This window comes from Dreissena polymorpha, chromosome 7 (genome assembly GCF_020536995.1).
Source record: "Dreissena polymorpha isolate Duluth1 chromosome 7, UMN_Dpol_1.0, whole genome shotgun sequence".
NCBI classification, from domain to species: Eukaryota; Metazoa; Mollusca; class Bivalvia; order Myida; family Dreissenidae; genus Dreissena; species Dreissena polymorpha.
Window position 1 is genome coordinate 60,235,301 of NC_068361.1, and position 27,614 is coordinate 60,262,914.

The 27,614-nt window shown below is 36.5% G+C and overlaps 1 protein-coding gene and 1 long non-coding RNA gene across 2 annotated transcripts in view; one reads left to right on the forward strand and one right to left on the reverse strand.

Moving 5' to 3' along the window:
* Positions 1-757: 757 nt before the first annotated feature.
* On the forward strand, positions 758-3,171 carry LOC127838224 (uncharacterized). The gene is made up of 3 exons (XR_008029737.1): positions 758-828; positions 1,736-1,926; positions 2,717-3,171. It is a non-coding gene; the product is annotated as an uncharacterized LOC127838224 (long non-coding RNA).
* A 10,020-nt stretch (positions 3,172-13,191) lies between these two features.
* Positions 13,192-27,614, reverse strand: part of LOC127839751 (uncharacterized) — a 136,693-nt gene continuing 122,270 nt past the window's right edge. Inside the window, exons 61-68 of the mRNA XM_052368137.1 lie at positions 22,768-22,938; positions 22,283-22,412; positions 20,733-20,902; positions 19,862-20,038; positions 18,633-18,733; positions 17,677-17,894; positions 17,356-17,403; positions 13,192-16,285 (exon numbers count right to left, since the gene is read on the reverse strand). Of these exons, the coding sequence (XP_052224097.1) occupies positions 15,858-16,285; positions 17,356-17,403; positions 17,677-17,894; positions 18,633-18,733; positions 19,862-20,038; positions 20,733-20,902; positions 22,283-22,412; positions 22,768-22,938 (1,443 nt within the window). The 3' untranslated portion in view covers positions 13,192-15,857. The remainder of the gene's footprint in view (positions 16,286-17,355; positions 17,404-17,676; positions 17,895-18,632; positions 18,734-19,861; positions 20,039-20,732; positions 20,903-22,282; positions 22,413-22,767; positions 22,939-27,614) is intronic.

The following is a 27,614-nucleotide window of genomic DNA, read 5'->3' on the forward strand; positions in this document are numbered from 1 at the left end:
TACGATTCATTTTCGTTCTTAACTATTCTTCACCTAATTAAACACTGTTTTCTAGCCCTACATTATTACAGTTTATTTGTAGTAATGTTCCATATAAGAAATTTATCTTAATAACAGAAGTCATGAATAACAAATTGTGTTAATTAAAAAACCATCGGACAATAGTATTTTTTTACATACAACTATAATACTTAGTGCTGCGATTCATTCGATAAATCGTTTGATACCATATTTTAAAATGAATACTGATACAGATTAAATATCCTTTAAGGCAAAAGCAATGTACGTCTTATATAACTAAGTGAAAAATAACTTTTGATATTAAGATTTTATTTCGTCTTGCCTCTGAACGTTCTGTATCTTCTGTTGGTTTGTAATTATGATGCTTTGTGACTTATTTATGATTATGCATAATGTAGTTAACTTATCATTTTGATTCTTTGAACGGTAAATTTCTATAAGATTCTTTAATACAAACTTAAATTAATATGATGTACAATCCAATTATTGCTTGTGTATATTAATTATTATATAAATCAAACATAGAATCAAGCTCGCTTAAGCTTATATGATTTCAATGTGAACATGTTAACTCGCAATATTAAGCCAGTATATGAACATGACCTACACATTTTATAATTAATCAAATAGTAATAGTGCTATGGTACCATTGATCAAATATTGTTTGTACTTAATGGAAATTTGTAACGAGCAAATTAACGCCGATACCGACACGTTTACTCGTACATGAATAAATTACAAGTTCTTGCGTCAATCGCTCATTCCGTCAAACATCGGAGAAGTACGATTATTGATTATCTGCGACAGGTACCGAATGGTTCTTGCATGTGTCATATTATTGACAACTTTATTCATTGTATATAGGTCCGTTTTGTTGTTAAAATTTTGCAATAAGTTGTGATATACAATTTCCTATGTGAAAATAATAACAAATTGTGTTTCTGGAAAAGTACCCATTAGGCTCCCACTACCTTAATATTTAAAACATGCGTCTTTAATCAGAGTTTCCGGATTTTATTACCTAGACAACATACATTTGTTAATTTGTATTTGTCAATCAGTAAAAGTTACAGCGTTTTGTTTAATCCGTATTTGTTTATACTCATCTATTTTAACTCGATTGCATCGAACTCATAATGCTTGTAGGAACGCCATTAAGTTCGTAGCATGGGTAGAACCAGTCCTTGGTGTCTTTTGGAGAAAATTTAAGAACGCGTCGAAATTGGGGATCTAACTCATGACCTTCCGGTCGTTAGACTGACACCGAATCCAGCTAAATTATTTGAAATTTAATTTCATGAAATTTTTTAATTTACAATCCAGCAAACCCTAAAAATAATAATGCATGTATTGATATAACCTTTTCAAATTAATTTTTCTTCAATTAGAACAAAGCTCCCTTGCTTGTTTTGAAATCGTAAGATCAAACGATTGCGTTTGTTTATATCGATTATTCCATTACTTATTAATGATAATAGTGCTTTTTTAAAGGCTATGCCACAGCATGACATCCATCAATACTATTTGCGAGCTATATATACCATGACTGAAAACTAGCAAATTGTTGTTGCTCGACGATTTGTGAGATCCCGATCAAGAAATCAAACAAACATGTGCGTAAAACTTTTTGAAGTGGCTTTTCTAGCTCTTTTCATTGACACGTGTGCTTGTTCAACAAAAGTAGCAAAGTTTAAGATGTCTTCACCACTTTCAGTAATATATGAGGACAAAATAACCAAATATGCGGCGAAACGTTTCGCATGTTTGTCGTTATGCAATGAAGGATGCCGGTTTGTCGAGTATTCAGAAAATGGACCCCAGACAGGCGTGTGCGATCTGTATTATTTGAAGGATTCTATGTTTGGCAGTTTGAAAAAAATTCAAATCGCAACCGGTTACATAAAGGTAAGGAACTAGTTACACGATTATTAACTTGTGTTTCGAAAATATACCGAATTATTCAGGGGATATTATTTACTTTTTAAAACGCTTGTCAACCTTTAAAATGGTAAAGAAGAGATACTTTCCTTTGCATGAAGTGCTGCATAATAAGTGAAAACATAAAGCAAATGGCGCCATATACTTGATGATCCGCATATATTTCTACATTATAGCCTGAATATTTTTAAACAGGTGAAAGACAATACGTAAAGATGTTGTTGTTTTTTTCTTAATAATTAGCAGGGGATTATCTTTACATTTTCATCTTTAATGAACTTCTATCTTAAGATAAGAAAGTGGATTATGGTTAACCTTTTTAAATTACTTAATTTCCTTTAAACGTTGTGACCGATTCAAGATCGGGCAAATATAAGGAAAACATAATGCATTTTGTGTTTGTCATTGTTTCTCATTTAATAAAATAATTTGCTTTAAAATTGATTATATGAAACATATTTTTCCAAGCTGTTTGGACGTTTACAAGAAAGGTGGTTCATTAAGGGACTAACACTCATTTTTACACGTCTGAGGCCTCTTATATTGCATATTTGCCTTCCTTTAACAACATGTCAGTTGAAAGGTAACAATTGCATGTTGAAAAAAGTACATGCTTTTTATGTAATGAGTTTGTCGATCGGTTTCCTTCTGTTTAAAATCTCGCACATACAAACTAAATAAAGTGGATAAAGGCGCGGCAGCAGTAGCGTAATAAATGACGCATTTCTAAAAACAATTGATTGTCTTTTTTTCGAAGGTGTATCCAGGAGACAAAGTGTTCGTTGGTATACCGGATCACCTAAATTGGAACCGTTCGCAGCAAAACTGTGAGAGTTTAGGATGGAGACTGGCCAGCGCTGAATCATCGCTCCTTTTGGACAGAACCAAGACTCTGATGAAGAACAACCACTTCTGGCTAGGGGCAACGCAGGAAAGCGGCGTATGGCGTTGGATTTCTGGTGTTGTAATGTCGACACCTCCGACGGAGAATTATAACACGTGCTTATTGATATGGTATGGTTCGCTAGATGACGCATCCTGCGGAAATGATCTGAACCCGCATGTTTGTGAAATAATATTTTAACTCTTGCATTCGGTTACGCAATAAAAAAGACATAAACAATGTAGTACGTACTTCGTGGCTTTGAGTACTGCAAATTTATAATTTAAAAAAGTATCGTTTAAACAATTGATTACGTTCCAATGATCAACTCGTGCATTTGTAAACTTGTATTGTATTTTATGTTTTACTTTGCTTGTTATTACTTTCTCTCTTTATTATGAATAAAAGTTTAGTTATCTCTGTGTAGTTACACAGGTATGAACAATCCGTTGTGTTTTGTACCATTGATCCTTACATTTTGGTCTTTATCCAGCTTTCTCCATCATCATCTTACGTCGTTAAAACAATCCGTAAAATATAATTAAGAATTTGTATTTTAAATTGATATAACGTAATTAAAGCGATGTGTTAAAGGCATGTCATAGTACTGTATATGAGGAAAACAGATACATAACATGTGAGGTATCATAGCAACCATTCGAGCACCCAATCTAGTTGAGAATAAACGATAAGTAAAGTAATGGATAAACGAGTACCTGCAATGTGTATAAAATATATCGGGGGTTACAAATAGACACACAATACATTGAATAAATTGTGAGAAAAGTTATAATTGTTAAACAGTTGTCTATCGGAGTGTTAATAATGTCAACGATGGTTAATTTTTTGTGACAATGTTGCCGCCGGCGATTTAACACATTAACCTCTTTATGCCTAGCGTCTAGAAAAAGGCCTTGGCAAACAGCGGCGTCTCATCAGGGTCTGCGCTGTTTGCTTTAAGGAATTTCTGTAAGAAATATTCTAAATATAAAAATAAATATACTAGACATCCCTAATTTTGGAAATATATTGATCCAATTTACAAGGATGGGAGAGTCCACTGGGCATAAATGGGTTAATGCTTTGAATTGACTGTTTCAAGGCAGTGCCTTAAACAAGGTTTATAGCAGGACGACTGACATGCAGTATCGCCTGTTTGGAAGCGGAATAAACCAATCGTCGGTATCGACGGCAATGTCTGTTTCTGAACATACGAAACGAATAAAAAAAAATGCGCTGCTGCGATTCAATTCATGATACACTTCACGCCGTTATTTCGAAGTCGTCGGGACCGTTAAAAAAACTTCGGATTAACGATAATTCGAAATAAACATTTGACAGAAGACTTCTTTGATTCTGTAAAAATGAAACGTTTTGGAATTCGCATGGTTTTGTTACACGCTTACTTAAAAAGCGTAAACTAGTCAGATAGCAAATAGATTTCCACTTGTAACAAACGGGGGAATAAAACGATTCTTTTTCTTGTTTTATATTTATCTAATTACAGAACATATAAAATATAAAGAATAGCACAAATTATCAGACATACATACATATAAATACATTTTCGGAAATGAAACATTTTTTTTAGCTAATACGCGATGTATCTCTGAACAACGGCGTTCGCGCAGACGACAAAGTGTGATGATCGGCTTTTGACGCGCCACGACAAAGGTGTGAAATTACGCACCGTATTATGCAGTTTTGTCTTCGGATTAAAGATTGATAATAAGGAGCGAATTATAGTGTTGGGACCGACTGAATCACTTCGAATTAACGATTTCTTCGGTTTAACGAAGTTCGGATTAACAGTGAAATTTTACATTAAACAAAGGAGAACCAAAATCGGGACCTGAAAAATACTTCGAAAAAACGGTGACTTCGGATTATCGGTGTTCGAAATAACGGTGTTGAAGTGTATATACAATGGATATTTCTGATAATCCGTTTCGAGTTTTGCATCAAGAAATGATTGTCAATGAGTTCATTGCGACGCCTAACACACGTGGGTTCTCAACAGTAATAGGCTGACTTGACCCGTGCAGTGTGGGGTGAATCAGCTAAGCACAATGGGCCCCTTCCATCACCCACTCATAGATCCCCGCTACTTGACCGACGAACGAAACGTCGATACGTACCTCCGGGAAAAAAGAGTCTGCGAGAAGTATTTGTCGACACAATCTATGGAGAAGATCTGGGCGACGGTGAAACCAACTATCCGTTTGCAAGAGTCACGTGTTCCAATCATACGACTTCTGGAAGTGCATATTGCGCAATGTAACGTGCACCGTCCCCTATCCGGCAGGCACTTGCACACAGAGGCGCCAGGACGATCCGACAACAGTTGTCGACCTATATGCGCGTCATGGTATTAAAGCGCTGAGCGTTGCATTCGCTTCTATTATGTCGAACATCATTTCCGGCAACACTAATGCACCCGTTATGATGATTGGTGAAAAAGCTTCTGATAAAATACGTGTCAAGAACACTCTTACACACTTAAAAACACAAATATTTATTTTTATTATTTAAAGTATTGATCAACAATCTATCAAATAACAAAACTAATTTGATTGAAGAGTGTTTTAATGCAATTGACAAAACCTATGGAAAACAATAAATATTTGTAAAACACGTGTGTGCCATCCAGCCCCCCTCCCATATCTAGCCAAGTGTCAATATGGGTGATTGGCCGGATATTATTTTTTTAATATTGCATGACCTAGTGCGGCATTAGACTGTGACCTTTTGATCTGCAAATCGATAGGGGTCGTCCTTCCTTCATTGAAAAGTAGCATTATAAGGTATATGATCCTGGGTTAAAGCATTCCCTGGATATTGTGTCGAAATCTTCAAAATATATAAGAAAAAAAAACGGCACTTCATTTTATCCCAAGAAACCATCATACCAATTTGCACAGTCGTTTTTAAAACCGTTCTGTAAATACCATGTGATAACCAAATAGTATAATGTTAATTTTAAAGTGTATATGACTTTGACCTTTAAACAGTTGACCTAAAAATTAATACGCGTCTTCTTTTCCTTCAATTATAACCCGCTTCCAATTTGCATGATGGTAAATATATAGGATCTGGTACGAGTTGTCATATCATACCATATTTTATTAAAAGAGTTCAGGAATTTTGTTAGTAAGCGGGCCTTTGAAGCTACGGTGTCGTCCCGGTTGTTCCCGGTGCCGCCCAGATAGTTCCCGGTGCCGCGGCGGTCGCTGCCGGTCCTTCCCGGTGACTCCCGGTTCATCCCGGAAGGTTTTAAACATTTTACTACTTTCCCGGTGGAGCCCCGGTTGTCCTCGGTTCATCCCGGTCGTCCCGGGTGGAGCCCAGGTTCATCCCGGGAGAGCCGGAATCATAGTGAGACTGGTACTGCTGCTGCTGCTACTGCTAATGCTGCTGTTGCTGCTGCAGATAATGATGATGATAATAATAATCATAATAATAATTAAAAAAATATTAATAAGTATTAGTAGTAGAAGTATAAATATATGAATTAGAGTTTGTACAACATTATCGAACTCCATAATCATACAATAAATGATGACACTTACATTACATATGTAAATGTTTTTCACAATCTGTATGGGTTCGAGAGCGCAAGTAAACAAGTTAAGTTAGTATCCCATTAACATAATCACGCTTTTTGTAATATTCCCTAAACGTAAAACGCTCCATTTATTATTACATGAACAAAGATTTTGAGAGAGCGCAAGTAAAAATAAGTTGTTTTTTTTAACAAGCTTCAAATATTATCCCATTAAGATAAACTTCATTTATTATTTCTTTAACGTAAAACACGCTTTATTTAGTATTCCTTTATCAAAAACACGGGTCATGTATTATGCCATTAGCAAACGGGCTAACGCTGAATTTCAAATACCACGCTTTTAAGAATGTTTACGCGTTTCCAAAACAAGAAACCCTGATTGGGAAACTTTAATGTTCGGGCCATTGATTTTATAATAAAAAATGCATATACATGTATGTGACTTGTCAAAACGTGACTCACTCTCTTTTCGTGCAAGTCTATACGTGCATTCAAAAGTTATCTTTTCCCTTACAATCCAAATTGAACTGCGTCATATGAAAATGGATCATATGCCATATGCGGCAAGCGTTGCTACAGACCAGCGTGCGCAGTCACGCACGGTTCCGTGGTCTCATTGGCGTACAGCGTTGCTCATTACAAGACTAAGCGAATGCGAAAACTGGTATGGAGCTACGTATGTTGCATAAGACCCATTTTAGCATGACGCGGGTCAAATAATACACACTACGTTTGTGTACTCGAATATAGCGGGTGCCATTGTTAAGTATATTGCTGCACTTTGGTGTTATCGCAACTTCGATGATCAACTTTTACAAAAAGTAGTTGCATTTATATATCATCATGATATTTCTCCCTTTCCTTTTCCTAATTATCATCAGCATCAGCAGTGCAATGATCATCAATATCATCATCATTAGCAGCAGTACCAACATCAGCAGCAGTACCAGCATCAGCGGCATTTCACTGCATTTCAGTATTACTATAACGACAATTACATCATAACCATGTGATCATTATCATACTATTGTGTTATTTAAAAAAGGACGTGTTCGCAGATGTTCACATTATTTGAAGTGTGTCATTAAAAGCCTTAAATTGCGATATTTGAACATCGGTGTAACAGTTATAGAGCTCCGGTATAATAACAAGAACACAATTTGTAAACGAAACTAAAAGAAAAATATGTGTTACACTGGGGCTTAAACCAGTGTCCTTTGGATGAAAGGTGATCGCCTTAACTCGGCAATTCAGACTAAATTAAAGTATGAATCTTAACCTTTATTAACCCTTAAAGCGCTGGAGCTGAATTTTGAAGGCCTTTGCAAACAGTTTGGATCCAGATGAGACGCCACAGAACGTGGCGTCTCATCTGGATCCAAACTGTTTGCTATTCTGATAGTATTCTTTGAAAAAAATTCGAAGAAAATGCTAATTTTAGAAATTCAGCAGAAGACATTTTAGCAGACGACAAATTTCCCAGCATGCAAAGGGTTAAATCAATAAACCTGTTGTTGAAACATTTAACGGAAACAGAAATGTGATCACATTGTATACACGTCGAAGGTCCGTTATTAAACTTAGTTTAAAAACATTATTGTGTCGGGCCTATAAAGAGTACGCTGCCAGTATCAAGCCCGCTCTTTTTCGAATGGTTGTCGGCTCTGGCGGTGGGAAACCGCACTGCATGGAGGCGTTTCTTTAATAATAATTATTTTCTGCAAATGTAATTTACGGATCGTTTTTTATGTTGTAGTCAACGATTATTTATAATTCGATATCAACAACAAACGTGTCGTTAATACAAGCTTTCTCTAAATATGAGACTGAATAAATTGCGGTAGTTGCATATGTGTTTAACGAAAATTGTGTAGAGGCCTCGAATTCTGAAATAACGTCAACGGTCGCGCTCTGTTTGAAAATAACAACTGGACTTGGATATTGGTAAACAGATAAAATAACTAACATAAAATTTAAACTGTTATGAACTTCGTCTTCCGAGTATGTGTGTTAAACTATGTTCAAAATGTTCTGAGTACGTCGGTAAAAATTGAAACAAGATAGCGGTCTTATAAAAAGAGGAATGATCTTAAAAGTGTCCGTGGTGTGAAGTAAAGCATTGGCGTTTACAACGAGATGTAACGTCATCGATAACAGCGCCAGGCATTTTTTTTCTGGCTATCATAATTACTTTATACTATTTCAAATATTATAGTAGTGGTTATAAAATGTATTAAATGACATTTAAAAGAAGCAAACGTGAGAAATAGTCCGATTGTTTTCCGTGGTCAAAGGTTCCACTGTCTTACACATTATGGAAAACGTTTGTTTAAGATTTCGGTGAGCGGTGTAGGTACAATGTAAACATACTGCTTTATAACACTATGAGTGGATTACGAACAATCCATCATTTTTCAGATAGAAACATATCTTTGCACAATTTAACAATTCTATGAGGAAACTAAATGACTCGCATTCTGAGACAACTGGGCATAATGCATGTGTGCAAAGTGTCGTCCCATATCAGTTTGCACAGGCTAATCAGGGACGACACTTTCTGCCTATACTTGATGTTTGCTTAGAAGAGACTTTCTTTAAACAGAAAATATCATAAAAGCGGAAAGTGTCGTCCCTGATTAGCCTGTGCTGACATTTTCACAGAGCGACTCATATAATTTTGCACATGCATGTAATTCCTTATGACAACCATATACATTGAGCAATATGAATTGTTATGGGCAAGATAGCTTTCGTTTACAAAGGATATTCGCATAGTTTTAAGTTTATGATAGTGGTGTATGCAAAATGTTTGATATGTTTTTTCAACATCCAAGTCTCTACTGCAGCATGCAGTATGGACTATTCATTTATGGCAGACGTGGGTACCATTCCAAGCGAAGCTTGAACTTGAAAATCTGTATTCAAATTGTTACAGCTTATTTATTATCATTACTACATTATATACAATGCACTTTGTTTTATTGATAAATACCCATTTGTGTATAGATATATACCAAACATGTTTGCCAGCTTAATCAATATTTGTGTTCATTAGAGTAAATATTTGTAACTAAATGTTTCAAAAAAGGGCGGAAAAAAGATTTCGGCTTGGCAACTTACAATGACACTAGGTAATAGGGAAAAAGTAAACAAAACAAAATGTCGCAAATACTTTTTAAAATACCTTAAACTTTGGAATTCAATGAATGTATTATATTCATTATACATTTAAAGTGAAGAGTTTGCGCACCTAACATAGGTTGAAAAAGATAAGTGCATTAAGTTATTCATATAGTATTTTATATTAAATTTGTTTAAACAAGTTTTTAATATGTAAACCAATTATACATATTCATAGATATAATAATTATCAATTTCACAAAAAGGAAATAATTTTTATTCAAATTTTAGTCGGCTGTCAAAGATCAGCAATTTATATTACTTCTGCTAATTGTCTATAAAGGGTGCAGTATCAACGGGGTTTTAAGGGGTTTACACGCGGGTTGGACAGAATGTTAACACACCGTTAAGAAATTTTATTTTTTTCAAATATCTAAAGTTATTGAAAAACATTTGCAAACATATTTAGTGCACAAAAGACAGTCGTTCTCGCAGTTTGTGCCAATATCTTAATGTAGAAGAATAAATCCTTGAATACGTCTGAAATCGGTGACAAAATTTCACGTAGTGTGAAGCATAACCGTGATAATGCAGTAGATGCCGAATGTTTGAACACGAACACATGCTTATTAAATGAAGTACTTGTGATGTATTGCACATTACGTAAGCAGCATAAAAAAATATTTTTTATGCACTAAAATATTTGGAAAAAAATATTTTAAAAAGTTATTTGAAAAAAGAACCATTTACCGGCGTGTTTACATCCAGTAACGTTTAATTGGGAACCCCACAAAGTCATGTGATCCTGCACCCTGTTATGGCCTTATATGGCGATGAGCATACAGTTCTTCTAAGCTAATTTTCACTATGATAATATAAAAAAAATAATATATATATATACTGCTTAACAGTGAAATTCCTGCTTACCAAAATATATGTAATAAATAATTCCATTTTTCTGCTTTTTAATAGACATATAATTAACAAGATGCTTGTCAGCAACATATATCAACAATACTGGTATAATAATATTTAACAAAATGCAACATGTAATTGCAAATGTTTTACATTTTACCTCTTACCGTGATATTGACCATGGCGCATGTGTTTTATAAATGCATGATTGATAAATGATGAAGTTACAGCCCAGAAAGGCTGCCCTTAATGTGTTAGCTCGAGACTAATCTCACATGCCAACGACTATTTTCATACGGTGAGCATTGGTTGCAATATAGTTTTTTACTTCAACATTAACTATTAAGTTGCAGCCCGAACAAGCTGTTAATGCCTAAATGTGGCCTTTGACCTCTAAGTGTGACATAAACTTTGAACAAAGGAAATGCTTTGCGCCGTCTCCATATGGCAAACAATAGAGTTATTTGGTAACTTTTTGTAAAATTGCATTATAAATAATAAAATTACAGTCTAGACAAGCTTGGACGGACGGACGTACACACTTCCACTCAACAATTGTGATAGTTATAACGAGCTCTCTGCAAGCGGGCCTGAGAAAAACTTTTGTTTTATAACATTATATTATATGTTTGATATATCTGTCTTTGAACTTGCGCCATATTGATATCTATGCATTCTATTAGATAATTCAAACTGACTTTACACGCAAGGGATGTTACCACCATCATTGGATTTTTCCCTTGTAAAGTCGACAACGAATAGCCAGGTATCCTTTAATATTTATTTCTACAATTACAAAGCATTGGATTGCTAAATTTTAACTACAAAAAACGAAAATAGAAATATGTTATAAAAAAGATACCTAACACATAACAAACAAGATATGTGTTTGTCAGAAACACTATGTCCCCCTTTGTGCCGCTTTGAAGCTATATATTTGACCTTTGACCTTGAAGGATGACCTTGACCTTTCACCACTCAAAATGTGCAGCTCTATGAGATACACATGCATGCCAAATATCAAGTTGCTATCTTCAATATTGCAAAAGTTATTGCAAAATGTTAAAGTTTAACCAAACAAACACACAAACAAACCAACAGACAGGGCAAAAACAATATGCCCACCACTATAGTGGTGGGGGACATAGAAAATAAACAATAACAATAATAATGTTTGAGTTTTGTATGTTAATCTAATTTGTCATCTTTTACATCATTTCATCAAGTCTTTTACTTTTTACGGTCATAATTGATTGATTGAATATGAAGTTCCTTAATTAGTTTAGAATGGTAATAATATTTGCTTCATTAACAATGAGTGCTTAGGTGGGATCTTGTATATTATACAGAAATGTTGTTTCACAAACAACCGTCACTATATTTTTTAGGAAAATGATTTTAATTGCCAATATTGTTATGGCACAAACAGTAAATTACAGTATTAACACATTTACGAAGAATAGTTGTTAAAGTAAATTACCAAGCAAGTTACTTTCTTCAATGTATAAATAATCTTCCATACATCGAATACAAAAGAGACAGAAACAAATGTTACAGGTATAATTAAAATATAAACTCATATCAAAACTCAAATGTTTTTTTTTTCATCAAATCTTGAAAAATTAATTTCTTTACATTGGGTGCCTTTTTAAAAGTTATCATAATTACACATGCTCAAGAGGCCTAACTATTTTCAGGGCTTGGAACATCTCAAACACTGGTGTTTTACAGTAGGACTTGCTACAGCATCACTGGAGCTTGGAGACTATCACAAATACTCAATATCATAACTAACGTTAATCATTATCTTAATTAATGAAACATAAAAAGCAAATATTAGCTTCAGTTCAAAATATGTGAGAGAACTCTATTAATTTCACAAGTTTTGTGAAACACTTTCTGAGAAATAAACATTTATGAAACTAAAGAAATTATTGCAGAATAAGTTGAGTTATTGTATACATCTCGAAAGCATTCTGAAACAGCCTAGATATTGCATTGGCAGAATAAGGTTACTATATAAAGTTCAACTGAGCTGCTTATGTAGATGGTATTAAACAATATCTATTGTTGGTTCTTTTTATTAATTAATATCTGCTAAAATCAGTGCACAATGTCAATTTATTCATTAAAATATTTATATAAACAAAATATTTTTTTTTTCAAATTGACGAAATTCCATGAAACTTAGGTTAGTTTGTTTGGATGTCTGCGAATCACATAAGTAAATAAGTAAACTAGGGCCCTGTAATATAAGTGTGCATTACTTTACGCACAATATTTTTTGGAATTATTTCATTAAAAACTGATTGACTTTTCAAAATACAATGTGTTTAAGAAAAAGCTGCAGCTAAAAGTACAAAGAGACAATATTCAAATGTGACATGATAATAAACAAGAGCTGTCAGACGAAGCGCGCTCGACTATTCGAGTGCTTGACAGTATAACGTAAGCCATCATCGGGTAATTGATTAGACGATCTTTCAAAAATAAAAAAAGGAAAAAAAAAAAATATTTTTTGGGGGGGGGGGGGTAGGGCTGTTGAGAGGGGGGGTATAATGTGGGGTGTGGTCATTTATTCGACGATCTTTCAAAAATAAAAAAGGAAAAAAAAAAAAATAATTTGGGGGGGGGGGGGTAGGGGTGGGGGTAGGGGGTTGAGAGGGGGGTATAATGTGGGGTGTGGTCATTTATTAGATGATCTTTCAAAAATAAAAAAAATATAAAAAAAATATTTTTTTCGGGGGAGGGGAGGTAAGGGGGGGGGGGCAGGGATTATGGGTTAGGGCGTGGGGTATTGATTGGGTGGAATCCATTGTGGTATTTAGATAAGTGATGTTTCGTAAAAGTATTAATAAAATCTGATCATAAATAAAGAAGTTATAGCAATTGAAGCAAAATGTTCAATTATCTAAGTATAAAAAGGGCAATAAATCTGTCAAAATGCTTAATTCAGTGGTCTGCTCTTCTTTATAGGTTGGGGTCATGTTGGTAAACAAGTATGCAAAATATAAAAGCAATATGTCAAAGGACATAGGAAATATTTGGGGTAGTACGCAAACTTTAACATTGATTTATCAATAATATGCGTATTCTAAGTATAAAAGGGGCAATAATTCTGTCAAAATACTTGATACAGTGGTCTGCTCTTGTTTATAGGTTGGGGTCATGTTGGTAAACAAGTATGCAAAATATAAAAGCAATATGTCAAAGGACATAGGAAATATTTGGGGTAGTACGCAAACTTTAACATAGATTTATCAATAATATGCATATTCTAAGTATAAAAGGGGCAATAATTCTGTCAAAATGCTTGGTACAGTTGTCTGCTATTGTTTATAGGTTGGGGTCATGTTGGTAAACAAGTATGCAAAATATGAAAGCAATATGTCAATGGACATTGAAAATATTTGGGGTAGTACACAAACTTTAACATTTGCACGCTCACGGAAACGCCAACGCCGACGCCGGGGTGAGTAGGATAGCTCCACTATATATATTTCATATATAATAGTCGAGCTAAAAAAGAAGTGTATATATGTACAAGAAGACAACGTTGCGTAAAGAAACATAAATACCATCTTCATTGCTGAAACATTTAGACGCTTGTCATATTGATTAAACATAACAAAATCAAGTCCATTCACACACATGGTCACTTTAAATTTGTGCAAAAGGAACAACAATAACATTGGCGTTTTGGAAAAACAACAATATCAATAAAAATGACATCAAAAAAATAGTATGTTATATGAAAATAATTTTGTTCCATGGTTATTTTCTGAGCATTGCCGTCTTTTTGTAAACATGATTAAACTTTGTGTATACACACTAAAAGTAACAAATGAACTGGTATATGTATATGAATATGTAACAAAAATAAATATCACAGTATAAAATGAGTTGTATGTTATCACACTTAAAAGGTTAAAAGTAAAATATCACTTATTTATGCAACATCAAAACAAAAACAATTGTTTTCTACTAGATCTAAAAGGCATACAAACAATAGAGAACAAGGTTTTTGCATACATTATTTTGCATGCATAATAAGTTAGAATAAATATTCAAATGTTAAATACATATATAATTATCCATGAATTTTAGTAATTTAACATATGAGTATATTTCTACATCTGAAATAATTTGCACACATATAAATACACCAAAATTTCAATTAAATTTCCTGAAATGACAAATATATCAAATTCGTTAGTTTGAACAATATGCTCATAAACATTGAGTCACTAAGATAATGAATTGCAAACAAAAAGAACATGTTTTAAATTAATACATACTGTAAAAACATAATAATTAAATAAATACTTATATGATACATGAAGTAAATCACATCATTAATTGTGTTTGAAAAAGTTTCACATTTATTGACAAAATACAACAAGAGATGTGTTTGTCAGAATACAATGCCCCCTAATGCGCCGTTTTGTTGTTGTTGACCTTTGACCTTGAAGGATGACCATGACCTTTTACCACACAAAATGTGCAGCTCCATGAGATACACATGATTGCCAAATATCAAGTTGCTATGTTCAATATTTCAAAAGTTATTGCAAAACTTTACTGTAAGGTTAAAGTTTTGGGACAGAATGACAGACAGAAAGAAAGAAAGAAAGACAGACAGGCCATAAACAATATGCCCCCGGATCGATAGAAACATAAAACTGAACAGTGAACACTGAAAACACACACAAAAAAAAAGTTTCAATTTAATACAGAGATGGATTTCACTGAACATGAAAATAGATCAATACATTCAAGGGTTGTAGATACAAATTTATATTTGTGTAATTATTTCACAACAAATAGCGTACGAGCCTTGAACCTGCATATTATATATCTAAATAACCATTGCTAGTACAGATATTGTCAACAGCTTTTATGCAATGTAATATATCATGCTGGTGGTGCTGCATCCAGGTATTTTATAGGGGAATATGGATTACATTAAGAAAATAGCTCAATAATCTTCTTACAATAATAAAAAATTGTTCCCTGGGACACTTTTAGCGCAAAATTGAAAACCAGAGGTAGTAGTAAAATCGTAATTAATGAAAAGAAGACAAAGTATTGCTTTGCACATTCACACTTGCTAATGAATAACCGGAATGTGATGCAGTAAAATTCTGATTCAAGTGGGCAATTTTGTAGACATGAGTTTACATATTTCAATGTTGGCATGGGACAAAACCATTGTTGGCATTGTATATATTGTTTTCATAATGATTGCATCAATATAAAATTGGTAGTAGATAGATATCACCTGAAATAATGTTGTATGCACTGTTGAATATGTTTAATAACTAAGCAAGAAATGCCGACAATATGCCCTTTTAAACTAGGATTGTATTCTTATCTTGTAACACAACATTAATTGAGATCATCATTATGTATTTTTTATGAAATTTCACATGCCCTGCTAGTGGTCTTGTATCCTGGCACTTTGTATGGCGATTGTCCTGGTAGAGGAGGCCTGCTTTGTCGTCTGCCTTGTGAAGCTCGTAACATTGATGTCTGCCGCAGAGGGTCTCCGCGTGAAGATTCTGACTCGGGATTGCTTTTTGTATCCGACTTCACAGATTCATTGTCATCTTCATTGTTGGATTCTTTTTCATCAATATTTTCATCATCGTCATCATTACTGACAACAGCGTCATCATCTTTATCACCGATTTCTTCCGTATTGTCTTGGAATTTCACTATTTTCTGTGCTGGTGTTGCTTTGGCGTTCTTCTCTTTGGGTTCCTTACCGACATTTTTTCTTGGTTGAATTTCATCATCATTATCTTTTTTTGCAGTTTGTTTCTTATTTCGATTTTGTCGTTCTAAAGTAAAGCACAAGAAATGCTTACATTATTTCCATTAAAATTCACCTAGATTTCTACAGGCAACGTTCAACACATTCAAATTTAAATTGGCAAGTACTTCCTATACATGTAACTAGCTGGGATTTATTCCAATATATTTTTTAGTTTCTGATAAGGTCTATATAGAGAATAATAGGTTAGTGTTGATTATAGATCAGGTTTATCATGCGAGGCTTAGAAAAAAAAGCACGAGCCTTGGCGAGTGCTTTTTTGTTTTCGTGCCGAGCATGATAAACCTGTTCTATAATCAACACTAATCTATTTTTCTATTTATCCCACTTTTTATTTTGTAACCCTTTTTGTTTAAACAAAATTAGTTTGACTGGATAATTTCGCTGGATTTATGACGTCATTTCGTCGAAATGTTGACGTCATTTCCTGCCATTGATTATAGATGATATTTTATCAACGGGGCTTTAATCAACCGAATTCGCTGTAAAAGTGGGATAAAATAACTATCATGCCACACGCAGCCGCTAAAGGCAACAAATTTTAATTTTAATCTTTTTTGTAAGTCTTCCATAAATAAAGAATATTTTTGGTGTACACTTAAAACGAGTATTTGCATGAACTAAATTATTACTTTTTTTCAAAACGGACAAAAAGTCACGGACAAAAAGTAGATGAATCAAAAACTAGAATAAAAGTACAGAAGAATAATATAGAACCGGAAAATAAAAGAAGTACAAGTTGTATTGAATTGTAAATAATTTTCTGCTGTTGAGCAGAAACTACTTCATCTTGGACATGTATACAAGACGTGTTCTTTGTTGGGAAATCCCAATTAGTTTCTGTAGATTCTGTCATACATAGATAGAATGAAATAAAGCATAAGCAGATGAAATAATTATCATCGGTGAAGAACTATCACATTATAAATAAATATAAAGGACTCCCCGTCCTTATCTGTTTTTGATATTTATATAATTATTTTCAGCTTCAATTGACGTAGAAAAGTATAGCAAGCAAAATATTTCAAAAATTAAATAAAATTGCAAGAAATTGTGAAAGGCTGAAAAATGTCATACTTTTGGTGGATTTGTTCCCATCTTCATTTTGAATGTACATTCCCTTCTCTGAAAAGAAACACACAATTTAATATGATAAAGAAATTATATAAAAAAAAAGCGTTATTTAAAAGCCCCTATCAAATAATACTATTAAATAATCAACAGATTCTTTTCTTTGATTATGCTGTATCTAATCATACTTAGATTATAGTATTATGATATTATATATTTTTATAATTATGTAAAACGATAATTTATAATAATTTATAGTAACGGAACGCATGTTGTCAATCCAATACTAGTACAATAAGAGAATCCAGAACGCAAGAAATCTCAAACCTCTTTCTGGTCTTTGTCCATTTCCCTTGCTCACAAATTTTGTAGAAAATGGCACAAGATCCATGGTGCGAAGTGTGCTGATCATGGACTCGTTAACCTTGTCATCTTGCTCCTTGGAAACGTGCCCCGTCTTGTCATCATTGCTTAGCAACGTGACCTTCATGGACTTGCGATGGTCCTCACATAGCCAGATGATTTTACCACTGGACAGGTGGCAACTGAAATACAATGTGTTTAACCCTTTGCATGCTGGGAAATTTATCGTCTGCTAAAATGTCATCTGCTGAATATTATTAGTATAGCAAACAGTTTGGATCCTAATGAGACGCCACGTTCTCATCTGGGTCCAAACTGTTTGCAAAAAAGGCCTTCAAAATTCGGTTCCAGAACTGAAAGAGTTAATCATGAAATAAGCATTATTTGAATAAACCCTGCAACAAAATAGAGGTTGATATACTGGACTAAATGTTCACGTCTGGCTGTTTGACTGCCCGTTGCAACAAACTTGTGTGACAAACTACATCTACACTTTCAATTTACAATATTAAAAAATGTATAAATGATTTCATTATATATTAACATGTGCAATCTGAATAACCTTACACAGAAAACTGCTTCCATTATACCCTCTTCAACTGATAATTTCTATATAATTTCTATAACATGCTTATTACAACCACGTACATATTTAAAAACATTGATTTCCTTTGGAGTGTGTCATTCCTGTAACAAGGTCCTATATATGCATTCTTCTTTTCTTTGATTATGAATCCCACTTTATCAGGTACCGACAGATCTAGGATGAACCAGGTAGGCTCAGGACATGTTCCTGGATGTATATCCAGATAACTTGGCAACTCAACAGTATATTATATTAAATTCAATGCTTTTAATTGACAGTTAAAAAGTTCCAATTTGTTTTGCTATTGATAACAACAGCTACAATGAACCCATACCGTTGAAGGCTGCCCATTTTGCTGTCTTCGTCAAGTTGTTTCACGAGCTCGCGGAAACCATGGTACACAGACTGGTAGTCTGACAGACTGGCCTCTGGGCTCTGTAAACCAGTCAGGAGAAATTGGAACATTCTTAACAGGGGCTATTGGAAAGAAAACTGGATTTTGTTTATAAATATGAACATATGTGTATCATTAAGAAGTAGCTTCACTTTAACAGCTTAAGTAAAAAGAAGTCATAAAATATACATACATTGGACATTTGGGAGTCTTTTTTAAGGAATAATAAACAAAATGACAATCTTTTAATGTATTATTGAGAATAAATAAGACAAAGAAATGTTTAATAATCTAAAAATGCATGTTTCAAAAGTAAGATACAAGTTTAAGACTCCAGCACTTAAGACTTAAAAACATTTATCACTTTTGAGATTGAAATTGCAGGGTGACATATTCTCTTTAATAACCCTTAATATCATTCAGCAGAGGAGCTAGGCTTGTTAAATGGGTCTTATGAAACACCACAGTCTTGTAAATTTGAGGAAAGATATTGTTAACCCTTTCCGTGCGGGAACCGAATTTTAAAGGCCTTTGCAAACAGTTTGGATCCAGATGAGACGCCACAGAACGAGGCGTCTCATCTGGATCCAAACTGTTTGCTATTCTGATAGTATTCTTTGAAAAAAAAATGAAGAAAATGCTTATTTTAGAAATTCAGCAGACGACATTTTAGCAGACGACAAATTTCCCAGCATGCAAAGGGTTAAACTGTATGATGAATGATGAAATTACAGTCCCCAAACCTTTTAAGAACGTACGCACACACTGAACCGATACTGTGACAGCTATATCAAGCTGATCACAAGCAGGCTAAAAAGACTTAATGTTACATTTGGGATATAAAAATATAAACAACAACAGTGTCTTGCTGGTAAATGTTTAAACAACAGTAAAGGAGCTACGCACTCACAAACTCGCACTGAACCGAGACTGTGACAGTATATCAAGCTGATCACAAGAAGGCTAAAAAGTCTTCATGTTACATATGGGATATCAAAATATAAAAAACAGTAAATGTTGAAAACACCATTGACCACATTTGAGCAGCAAATGGACATTTTGTAGATCTTTGTGATTATTTTGAGCATCTTAGTCGTATAGCGGGGAGTTGGAATATTGCACCCAGAGCATTTTGTTAATGTTGTTCTGTTTTAAATTGCAATTCAAACCTTCTCGAGCCACTCAATGTATCCCTCCCCAATGGTGTCAGCAAGGCAGTTGAGGGCCAGTTTCTTGTTGAACTTCATGACGGAGGTAACTCTGGCGAGGAAGGGACCATAACTCTCCAGCATGTCCACTCCGAAGTTACCTGGCAATTCTATGGGCACTGCTACACTATGCCAGCCCTGAAGAAAAGCACATGGGATATGTTTAGTGTGATGCATTTGTGTTCGTAAAAATGAAGTCACAGAGACAGGTAAAAAGCATTTGTTCCCCATTTTCATATTTTCACCATTGTGTACGGTTCAGAAAAAATATGTAACTTATACATTTTCTGTTTCAATTAAATCGTTTAAAATCGTAAGGCTTTTTTCCATCATAGCAAAAGTTGTATTATACGAAAAATCAGTTTAATTGATATATTTTCATGATTTAGTTGAACAATTACTCACTTTTTGAAAAATTGAAGGACTTTTTGTCGATCATTTTTGCAGTTTCAAATTCAAGAACGTTTAAAGGAATCAGCATGAAATTCAAAAAGTTCTTTTTCCCTGTGCGGACCAGTTTCCTTTCAAAGCTTGGTTATCATAAATTAATTATAATTTTCGATATGTTATTTGTATTTTTATTTTACTTATTGTAATTATAACTGCTAATCACGCTTAAAAGCTGTAATTCAAATATCTGTTATTTGGACAAAAAATCAGCAGACAAAAAACCAATTAACCATCTTATCATTAAATGATACTTTCAATCTTATAATATAGTTGATACAGTACGTGATTTTGTAAGGATTTAACATCTGTCAGTTTTGTTTGTACCACCATATTAGAGGACTATTACAAACTCTAGCACATTCTAGATAAGCCTATTGCTCACCTCCTCATGTTCACACAGCGTGTACACACAGAACTTCTGTAGCTTGTACACTGGCACCATGTTGGTGGATTTCTTGGACAACACCTTCTTCAATGGCTTCTTTTCAGCATCAACATCTTTATCTCTTTCTTTCTGTATGGCAATCTCCTGCAGGGCTTCATCCTCTGTTTCTGATAATGTGCAATAAATACATGAGCCACACTCTTAGAAAATGGGGCTTAATGCATGTGCTTAAAGTGCCATCCCAGATTAGCCTATGCATTTTGCGCAGGCTAATCAGTGACAAAACTTTCTTCTGAAATGCTTTTTATCATTTTAGGGAAGTCTCTTTTTAGCGAAAATCCAATTTAATTGGAAAGTGTCATCCTCTGATTAGCCTGTGCACAGGCTATTCTGCGAAGACTCTTTATGCACAGGCTATTCTGGGAAGACTCTTTATGCACAGGCTATTCTGGGAAGACTCTTTATGCACAGGCTATTCTGGGAAGACTCTTTATGCACAGGCTATTCTGGGAAGACTCTTTATGCACAGGCTATTCTGGGAAGACTCTTTATGCACAGGCTATTCTGGAAAGACTCTTTATGCACAGGCTATTCTGGGAAGACTCTTTATGCACAGGCTATTCTGGGAAGACTCTTTATGCACAAGAATTAGGCCCTGTTTTCCCAGAGCATGGCTTTATTATTCGTTTTTTACACGTAGGTAAAGAATGGTTGTGTGCGTTAATTTCATTGCCTGGTCCTTTTTTTCAAGTGATCTTGGATTCTTCCCATATGGCAATTGAACAAAGAAGAAATGTTAGACGGATTGCAAGGAAAAATGCAAGAGGCAGGAGACAATCGTAGTTTTTTTAGTGACCCCGTTTGAGAAACCTTGCAACTCTGTTTAGCATCTCATTCTGTTATGAATTGGCTAAGTGTACCTGGGATTATATTTGAATCAAGATGACGACACAATGAACAGAATTTTGTAATGCAAAATATTTTTGAAATATAACTTATCGCTAGGTTTCAACTTTCTATATTCTGAGGTTTTCATTACAAGCAATTATAGCTAATACCATTATGAACTGCATGGTACAACTAATTTCGGGACGAATAATCTCTTTCTTAATTATTCTGTATATGCATTGACCAAGGGTTCACATTTGATACGTAAGGACAATAAACCCCAAAACAACAATGACTTGATCAATAGAATGTAACTCCCTTCAGAGATAATCCTGTACACGCAAACAAACAGGTTACATTTCGGCTGTGTTGTGTGAAAAAGGGGTTTAATGCATGTGCGTAAATTGTCATCCCAGATTAGCCTGTGCAGTTTGCACAGGCTAATCAGGGACGACACTTTCTGCCTATACTTGATGTTTGCTAAGAAGAGACTTTCTTTTAACGAAAAATATCATAAAAGCGGAAAGTGCCATCCCTGATTAGTCTGTGCAGATGACACATTTACGCACATGCATTAAACCACTTTTCACAGAGCAAGGCTCATATCCATTTTGGATTGTTTTGTAATATGTATGAATGGGGAGATGATCTCCCATTACCAGTTTCATTGCCCTCCTGTTCCTTTAAAAAGTCAACAACAAACAGGCGGGGGTACACATCAAGGTCTTGGTTCTCAGCAAACATCATCAGCTGACGCAGCAGTTTCCTCTGAGCTAGCTCAAACAGTTCCTGGAAGATACTCAATTCAATAAATAGCTGACAAGATGCAAAGTTCCTTTATTCAGAGTATAAACAGTACTTTCAGTTAACACAATTATGCTACCACAGGATGTTTTATAAAGCTTTAATGGCATTTACATAGATTTTTTTCGTTCTTGTTTTTCTTAGTGTTTTTTAATCCATATATATAACAATATAAATTGGCAGATGGAATGTAAATACATTGAAAAAGCTTTTCACACATATACTTACAACTTATCACCTAGTTTACTGCATTTAATACAATTACACCACGTGGTACATGGTGTAGGAATATATTGCTCAACTACATTGACACACTTTATTATAAGACATAATGTAAAACCTGGTAGGACAGATTCTTGTTCACTTCCTTGGTTGCCTGCACAACAACTTGGTTCAATTTGGTGCTGGGCTCATCTAGCTTTTTCTTGACCAGTTTCATCAGTTTTTTCCTGGCGTTTGTTGTGTGCTCTTGGAAATACACGACAGGATGGTGGACAGATTCATAGCCAATCTGAAACAAAACAAAGTAAATGGGCTGTGTTCCTTAAAACAAATTTTTATAGTAAAATTCATTTTAATTAGTAATTACTTACCTGCTATCATATTGCTACTCACTCCGAAGGATCGTATTTCATCCGGAATTTTCTGTCCGAAGAATCCCACACTTTTCATAAACCCGTCGGTCAGGTCAGAACGGTCACATAGTGCCGTGTAGCCGTATAACCAAAACGGGATATTACCCAGAATCACTCTTATTCCAATAAACAATATGAAAATATTAGACGAAGAGCGGGGTGGGAGGTGGGACTTACCGATAGCAGGTAAGTAATTACTAATTAAAATGAATTTTACTATAAAAATTTGTTTTAATAGCTTAATTACGTTACCTGCTATCATATTGCTGACTTTGCAGCTGAGGCGGGAAGGTTCGCGAAAATCTCCCCATCACAGCGGAACCCATATATCGGGTTCTCAGCTAATCTTCCTTATTACGGTATTAACTGAATTCACGGATAAGCGTAATATACCTATGCCGTAGAAGATACTACCGTTTGTGCAACCACAAGGGGGCCCAACAAATACAAGTTGTCCTGTTGGCACTCCAGAGAACGAAGATAAAAAGATGAAAAAGTGGTCTGATTCCTCCAGAAAACAGCTTGAAGCACGTCAGAGAGTGGGGTATGATTAATATACGCCCACGAAGCCGACATTGCTCGTAATTCATGCGGTCTAATCTTAAAAAGGGATGAATCCCTTGAAGAAAGAGTAAGCCCTTATTATAGTTGAGGCTACCCAACGGGAAATAGAAGCCGCAGACACATTGCCCCCCCCCCCCTTTTAAGGGAATGAAGAGTCTCTTGCGAGAACCTCGAATAGACTTAACTCTACTAAGATAGAACTTCAAAGACCTGACAGGGCAGAGGAGTCTATCTTCATCTTCATTTCCACAAGTTCTAGAAAGACTTGGGACCTTGAAGGGTTTAGAAGCCATTGAGGGGAGTTGATTTTTAGCAAGGAATCCTGGCTGACACAACAAAGTGACAGAGCCATCGGAGGAATCAAAACGAAGATGGCTTTCTTCGATAGAAAGAGCATGAATTTCACTTCTACGTTTGGATGAAGCCATGGTAAGAAGGAAAACGGTCTTCCAGGTTTGGAACTGTAAAGAAGCCTGATTAAGGGGTTCATAGGGAGCTTTAATAAGCGATCCAAGAACACAAGCCAAATCCCATTTGGGGGTAAGAGAACGAGACACAGGACGTTTAAGTTCCATGGCTCGGATCAGTTCCGAAATAACTGGGTCAGCACAGAGCACTTGTGATGACTTACGAAAAGCCAGGGTATGCGAAAGCACAGATCTGTATCCTTTGATGGAGATAAGAGAAAGTTTCTTATCATCAAAGAGATAGGTTAGAAAATCCGCTATGCGTCTAGCAGAGGGATTGAGGGGATCAATTTTCCCTCGAACACACCAATTAGAGAAGAGTTTCCAGCGAGCATCATAGACAGCTCTGGTGGACTTTCTCCTTGCAGAGGCAACGAGCGTAGAAGCCCAGTGACAGAAAAGCGTTTCTTCTGCAGGGATTGCCTGATAACGGCCAGACGTGTAAGTGGAACATGTATGGATCCACGTGAAGTCTGCCTCTCTGAGATAGAAGATCTGACCTGTGCGGGAGTTCCCTAGGAAATTCGCACAGGAGACCGAGAAGGTCGTTGAACCAGGATCTCCTGGGCCACCAAGGGGCTATCAGGAGGATCTGGCAAGAGCTCCACTGAATTCCCTAAGATTTGGGGAAGTAGAATGGGGGATAAGAGTAAGCGTCCAGTTGATCCCAATCGAACGAAAGCGCGTCTACCGCCCACGCTGCTGGTTCGTACACTGGACTCACATACAGAGGAAGTCTGTGGTTGTCTCTGGTCGCAAACAGGTCAACCAGTGGATAACCGAATGTGAGGAATATCTGGTTGGCCACTTCCTGATGAAGTGTCCAATCCGATGGAAGTAACTGGTGTTTGCGAGACAAACCGTCCACCAGGGCGTTGAGACTACCTGGTATGTGTTTGGACAAGAGAGAGACGTTAAGGCTCTTGCAAAGAACAAGTAAGTTCATTGTTTCCAGATACAGGGAGTGAGAGTGTGTACCGCCCTGTTTCTGGATGTAAGCCACGACTGATGTGTTGTCTGTCGGTACCATCACACAGGAGTACCGAAGATGTGATTGGAATTGAGAAACAGCTAGAAAGACTGCTCGCATTTCGAATTGTTTATGAGCAGGAGAGACTCCTGAGGAGACCACAATCCTGATAATGTCAGGCTGCGGGGTTCCAGGTGAGCGCCCCAACCTTCCATGCTCGCATCCGTTATGAGATGTAAAGAAGGTTGCGGGGGAAGAAGCGGTACTCCTGCCAACAGGGTCTCCTCGTCTAGCCACCATTGAAGGTGGGGGAATAAGGACGGAAGGATGGGAATCTGTGTTAGCAGATTGTCTGGAGACCATTTCCATCGAGCTGAGAGATAGTGCTGAAGAGGACGTAGGAAGAGACGTCCCAACTGCACGACGTCTGCTACAGAGCTCAAGATACCGTTGAGTGAGAGGAAATCTTGAGCTGTGATATGAGATTGGGACAGCACCCATCTGACCTTCAAAAGGAGGTCTGATAAACGTTGCGGTGAGTCCCTGACCGGATTGATGTGGGTCAGAAAATTCATTCCCACGAATATGAAATCCTGAGAGGGAATGAGGTCTGAATTGGCTGCATTGAGAAGGAGCCCTAAAGAGAGGAGCTCCTTCCAAGAGAACTCTAGGTGTAGCATAGCCGGTGACCGGACCGGTCAATGACCGGTGACCGGTTGACCGGTGACCGGACAGGTCATAGCATGACCGGTGACCGCACCGGTCAGTGACCGGTGACCAATTGACCGGTGACCGGTGAAGACACCGGTCATAGCATGACCGATGCATGGCATATCCTGATGGCATATGGTCAAGATCGTGTGGTGAAAAGTCCCAACAAATGGAACTTTCTTGATCTGAACTATGCATTTGGAGCTCCACCCTTGCCGGAAGAAGGATTAAATGACTTGTTATCCGCATTGGGTTTGCCCTTACTCCAATTTTGGTTTACAGAAGGCTTCCAATAGGAAGATGTTCTGTTCTGAAAAGGAGGCCTATTTGTGGGCTGACGTGGAGCAGACGGACGCTTAGTAGGGAAACTGTCCCTTTTAGCGTTCTTGGCCGGTGGGGCTCCTGGGGGCTTAGAAGCAGGGCGCTTAAAAACCACAGGGCACTGGCCAGAGTTGCTCCTAGCTAAGGAGGCATGTATCTGATCTTCACGATCAGCAATAAGTGCCGACTGTATCCTTCCTCCGAAAAGAGAATCTGCTTTTAGTGGAGCAGTTAGAAGGGAGTTAACGCCTGTTTCCAAAAGGAAATTATTGGGCAAGGAAGAGAGGATGAGGTCTCTCCGAAGCCTTAACATCTCAGACATAGACGACGCAGCATTGTGAGATAAACACTGCGTAGTACGTGAAAGATGTATCAACAAGGCACGGAGCTCCTCTGGAATTGAATCAGAGAGCTCCCAAACCAAGTCTTATGCTGTGGCTGTCATGAGATCTAGCTGGTTAGCCTGACCTATGGAACGGCGTTCTCTCAGCTCCCAATTTTCCAACAGGGAAAGAGGGACTGCTGTATGGGTAGATGATGAAGGCATTGTAAGTGACAGCTTCTTAATGTCAGCATCAGGAACCGGAAGTTTGGAAAGGTCCAAACCGGTAGAAGGGTCGGGTACCGGGGCCTTATAACTTTTCCTGCCGTCCATCTGTTTAGGCTCCGTCAGCTCCTTAGGGGCTTTCCATGGAGATGGCGAAGGCTTATTGGCTGGCTCAAGTGACTAGAAAACAGCCATTGTGGAAGAGCTAATAGGAAGGCGGAGATCCACTAGGGAAGTCGCCTTACTTATCCTGCCGGGCTCTCGTCTGCGGGCTACCTGTTCTGTAACGGTAACCGCAGATCCTGTGAGAGACAAGGAAGGGCGGGGGCAGAAGTCCTCATCTAAGGTATTGAACATTAGTTCGTAAACCTGATTGATGGAGGCCAAATAATAAAGTTCGGCCTCATTAGACTCCGAACCCACCGCAATCGAACCGTCTGCGTGAGCATTGGATTGATTGAAACCGGTGGATACAGAAGTAGGAATAATAGATTCATTCACTTCTATCATGAGAGAATAGTTTTCCGGCACCATCAAGGATATAGCTGGTGAGTTAGGTCTATCAGAGATCAAGTCAGCAGACTCACTTTGAATACCAGAGGTCGCTGGTAAAGGATCTGTCGAAAAAGGGACAAAGATTCCCGGCGACTGTTGGATCCACAAAGTATTGGGATTTGATGGTGTAGCGGCAGCCCGGGGTATACTTCTATGCAATGTGGGAGAGACCCGTGGGGCTGAAAACGCAGCCGAAGTGGTTAGATTAAACCCTGTACCTTGAGCCTGATATGTATGCAAACTAGTGTTTGAATACAAATTATGCTCAGTGGTTGTAGGAACGGCTGAAGTGTGTGTTGAGGCCAAAATAGAGGCCGACACACGTGGAAGGGTGTCAATAGATTCCTCAGAGAAGGATCGACTAGGGGACCTAGGAGTCCGAGAGCGCATAATAGAGGAAGGTCTATGTCCCTTATC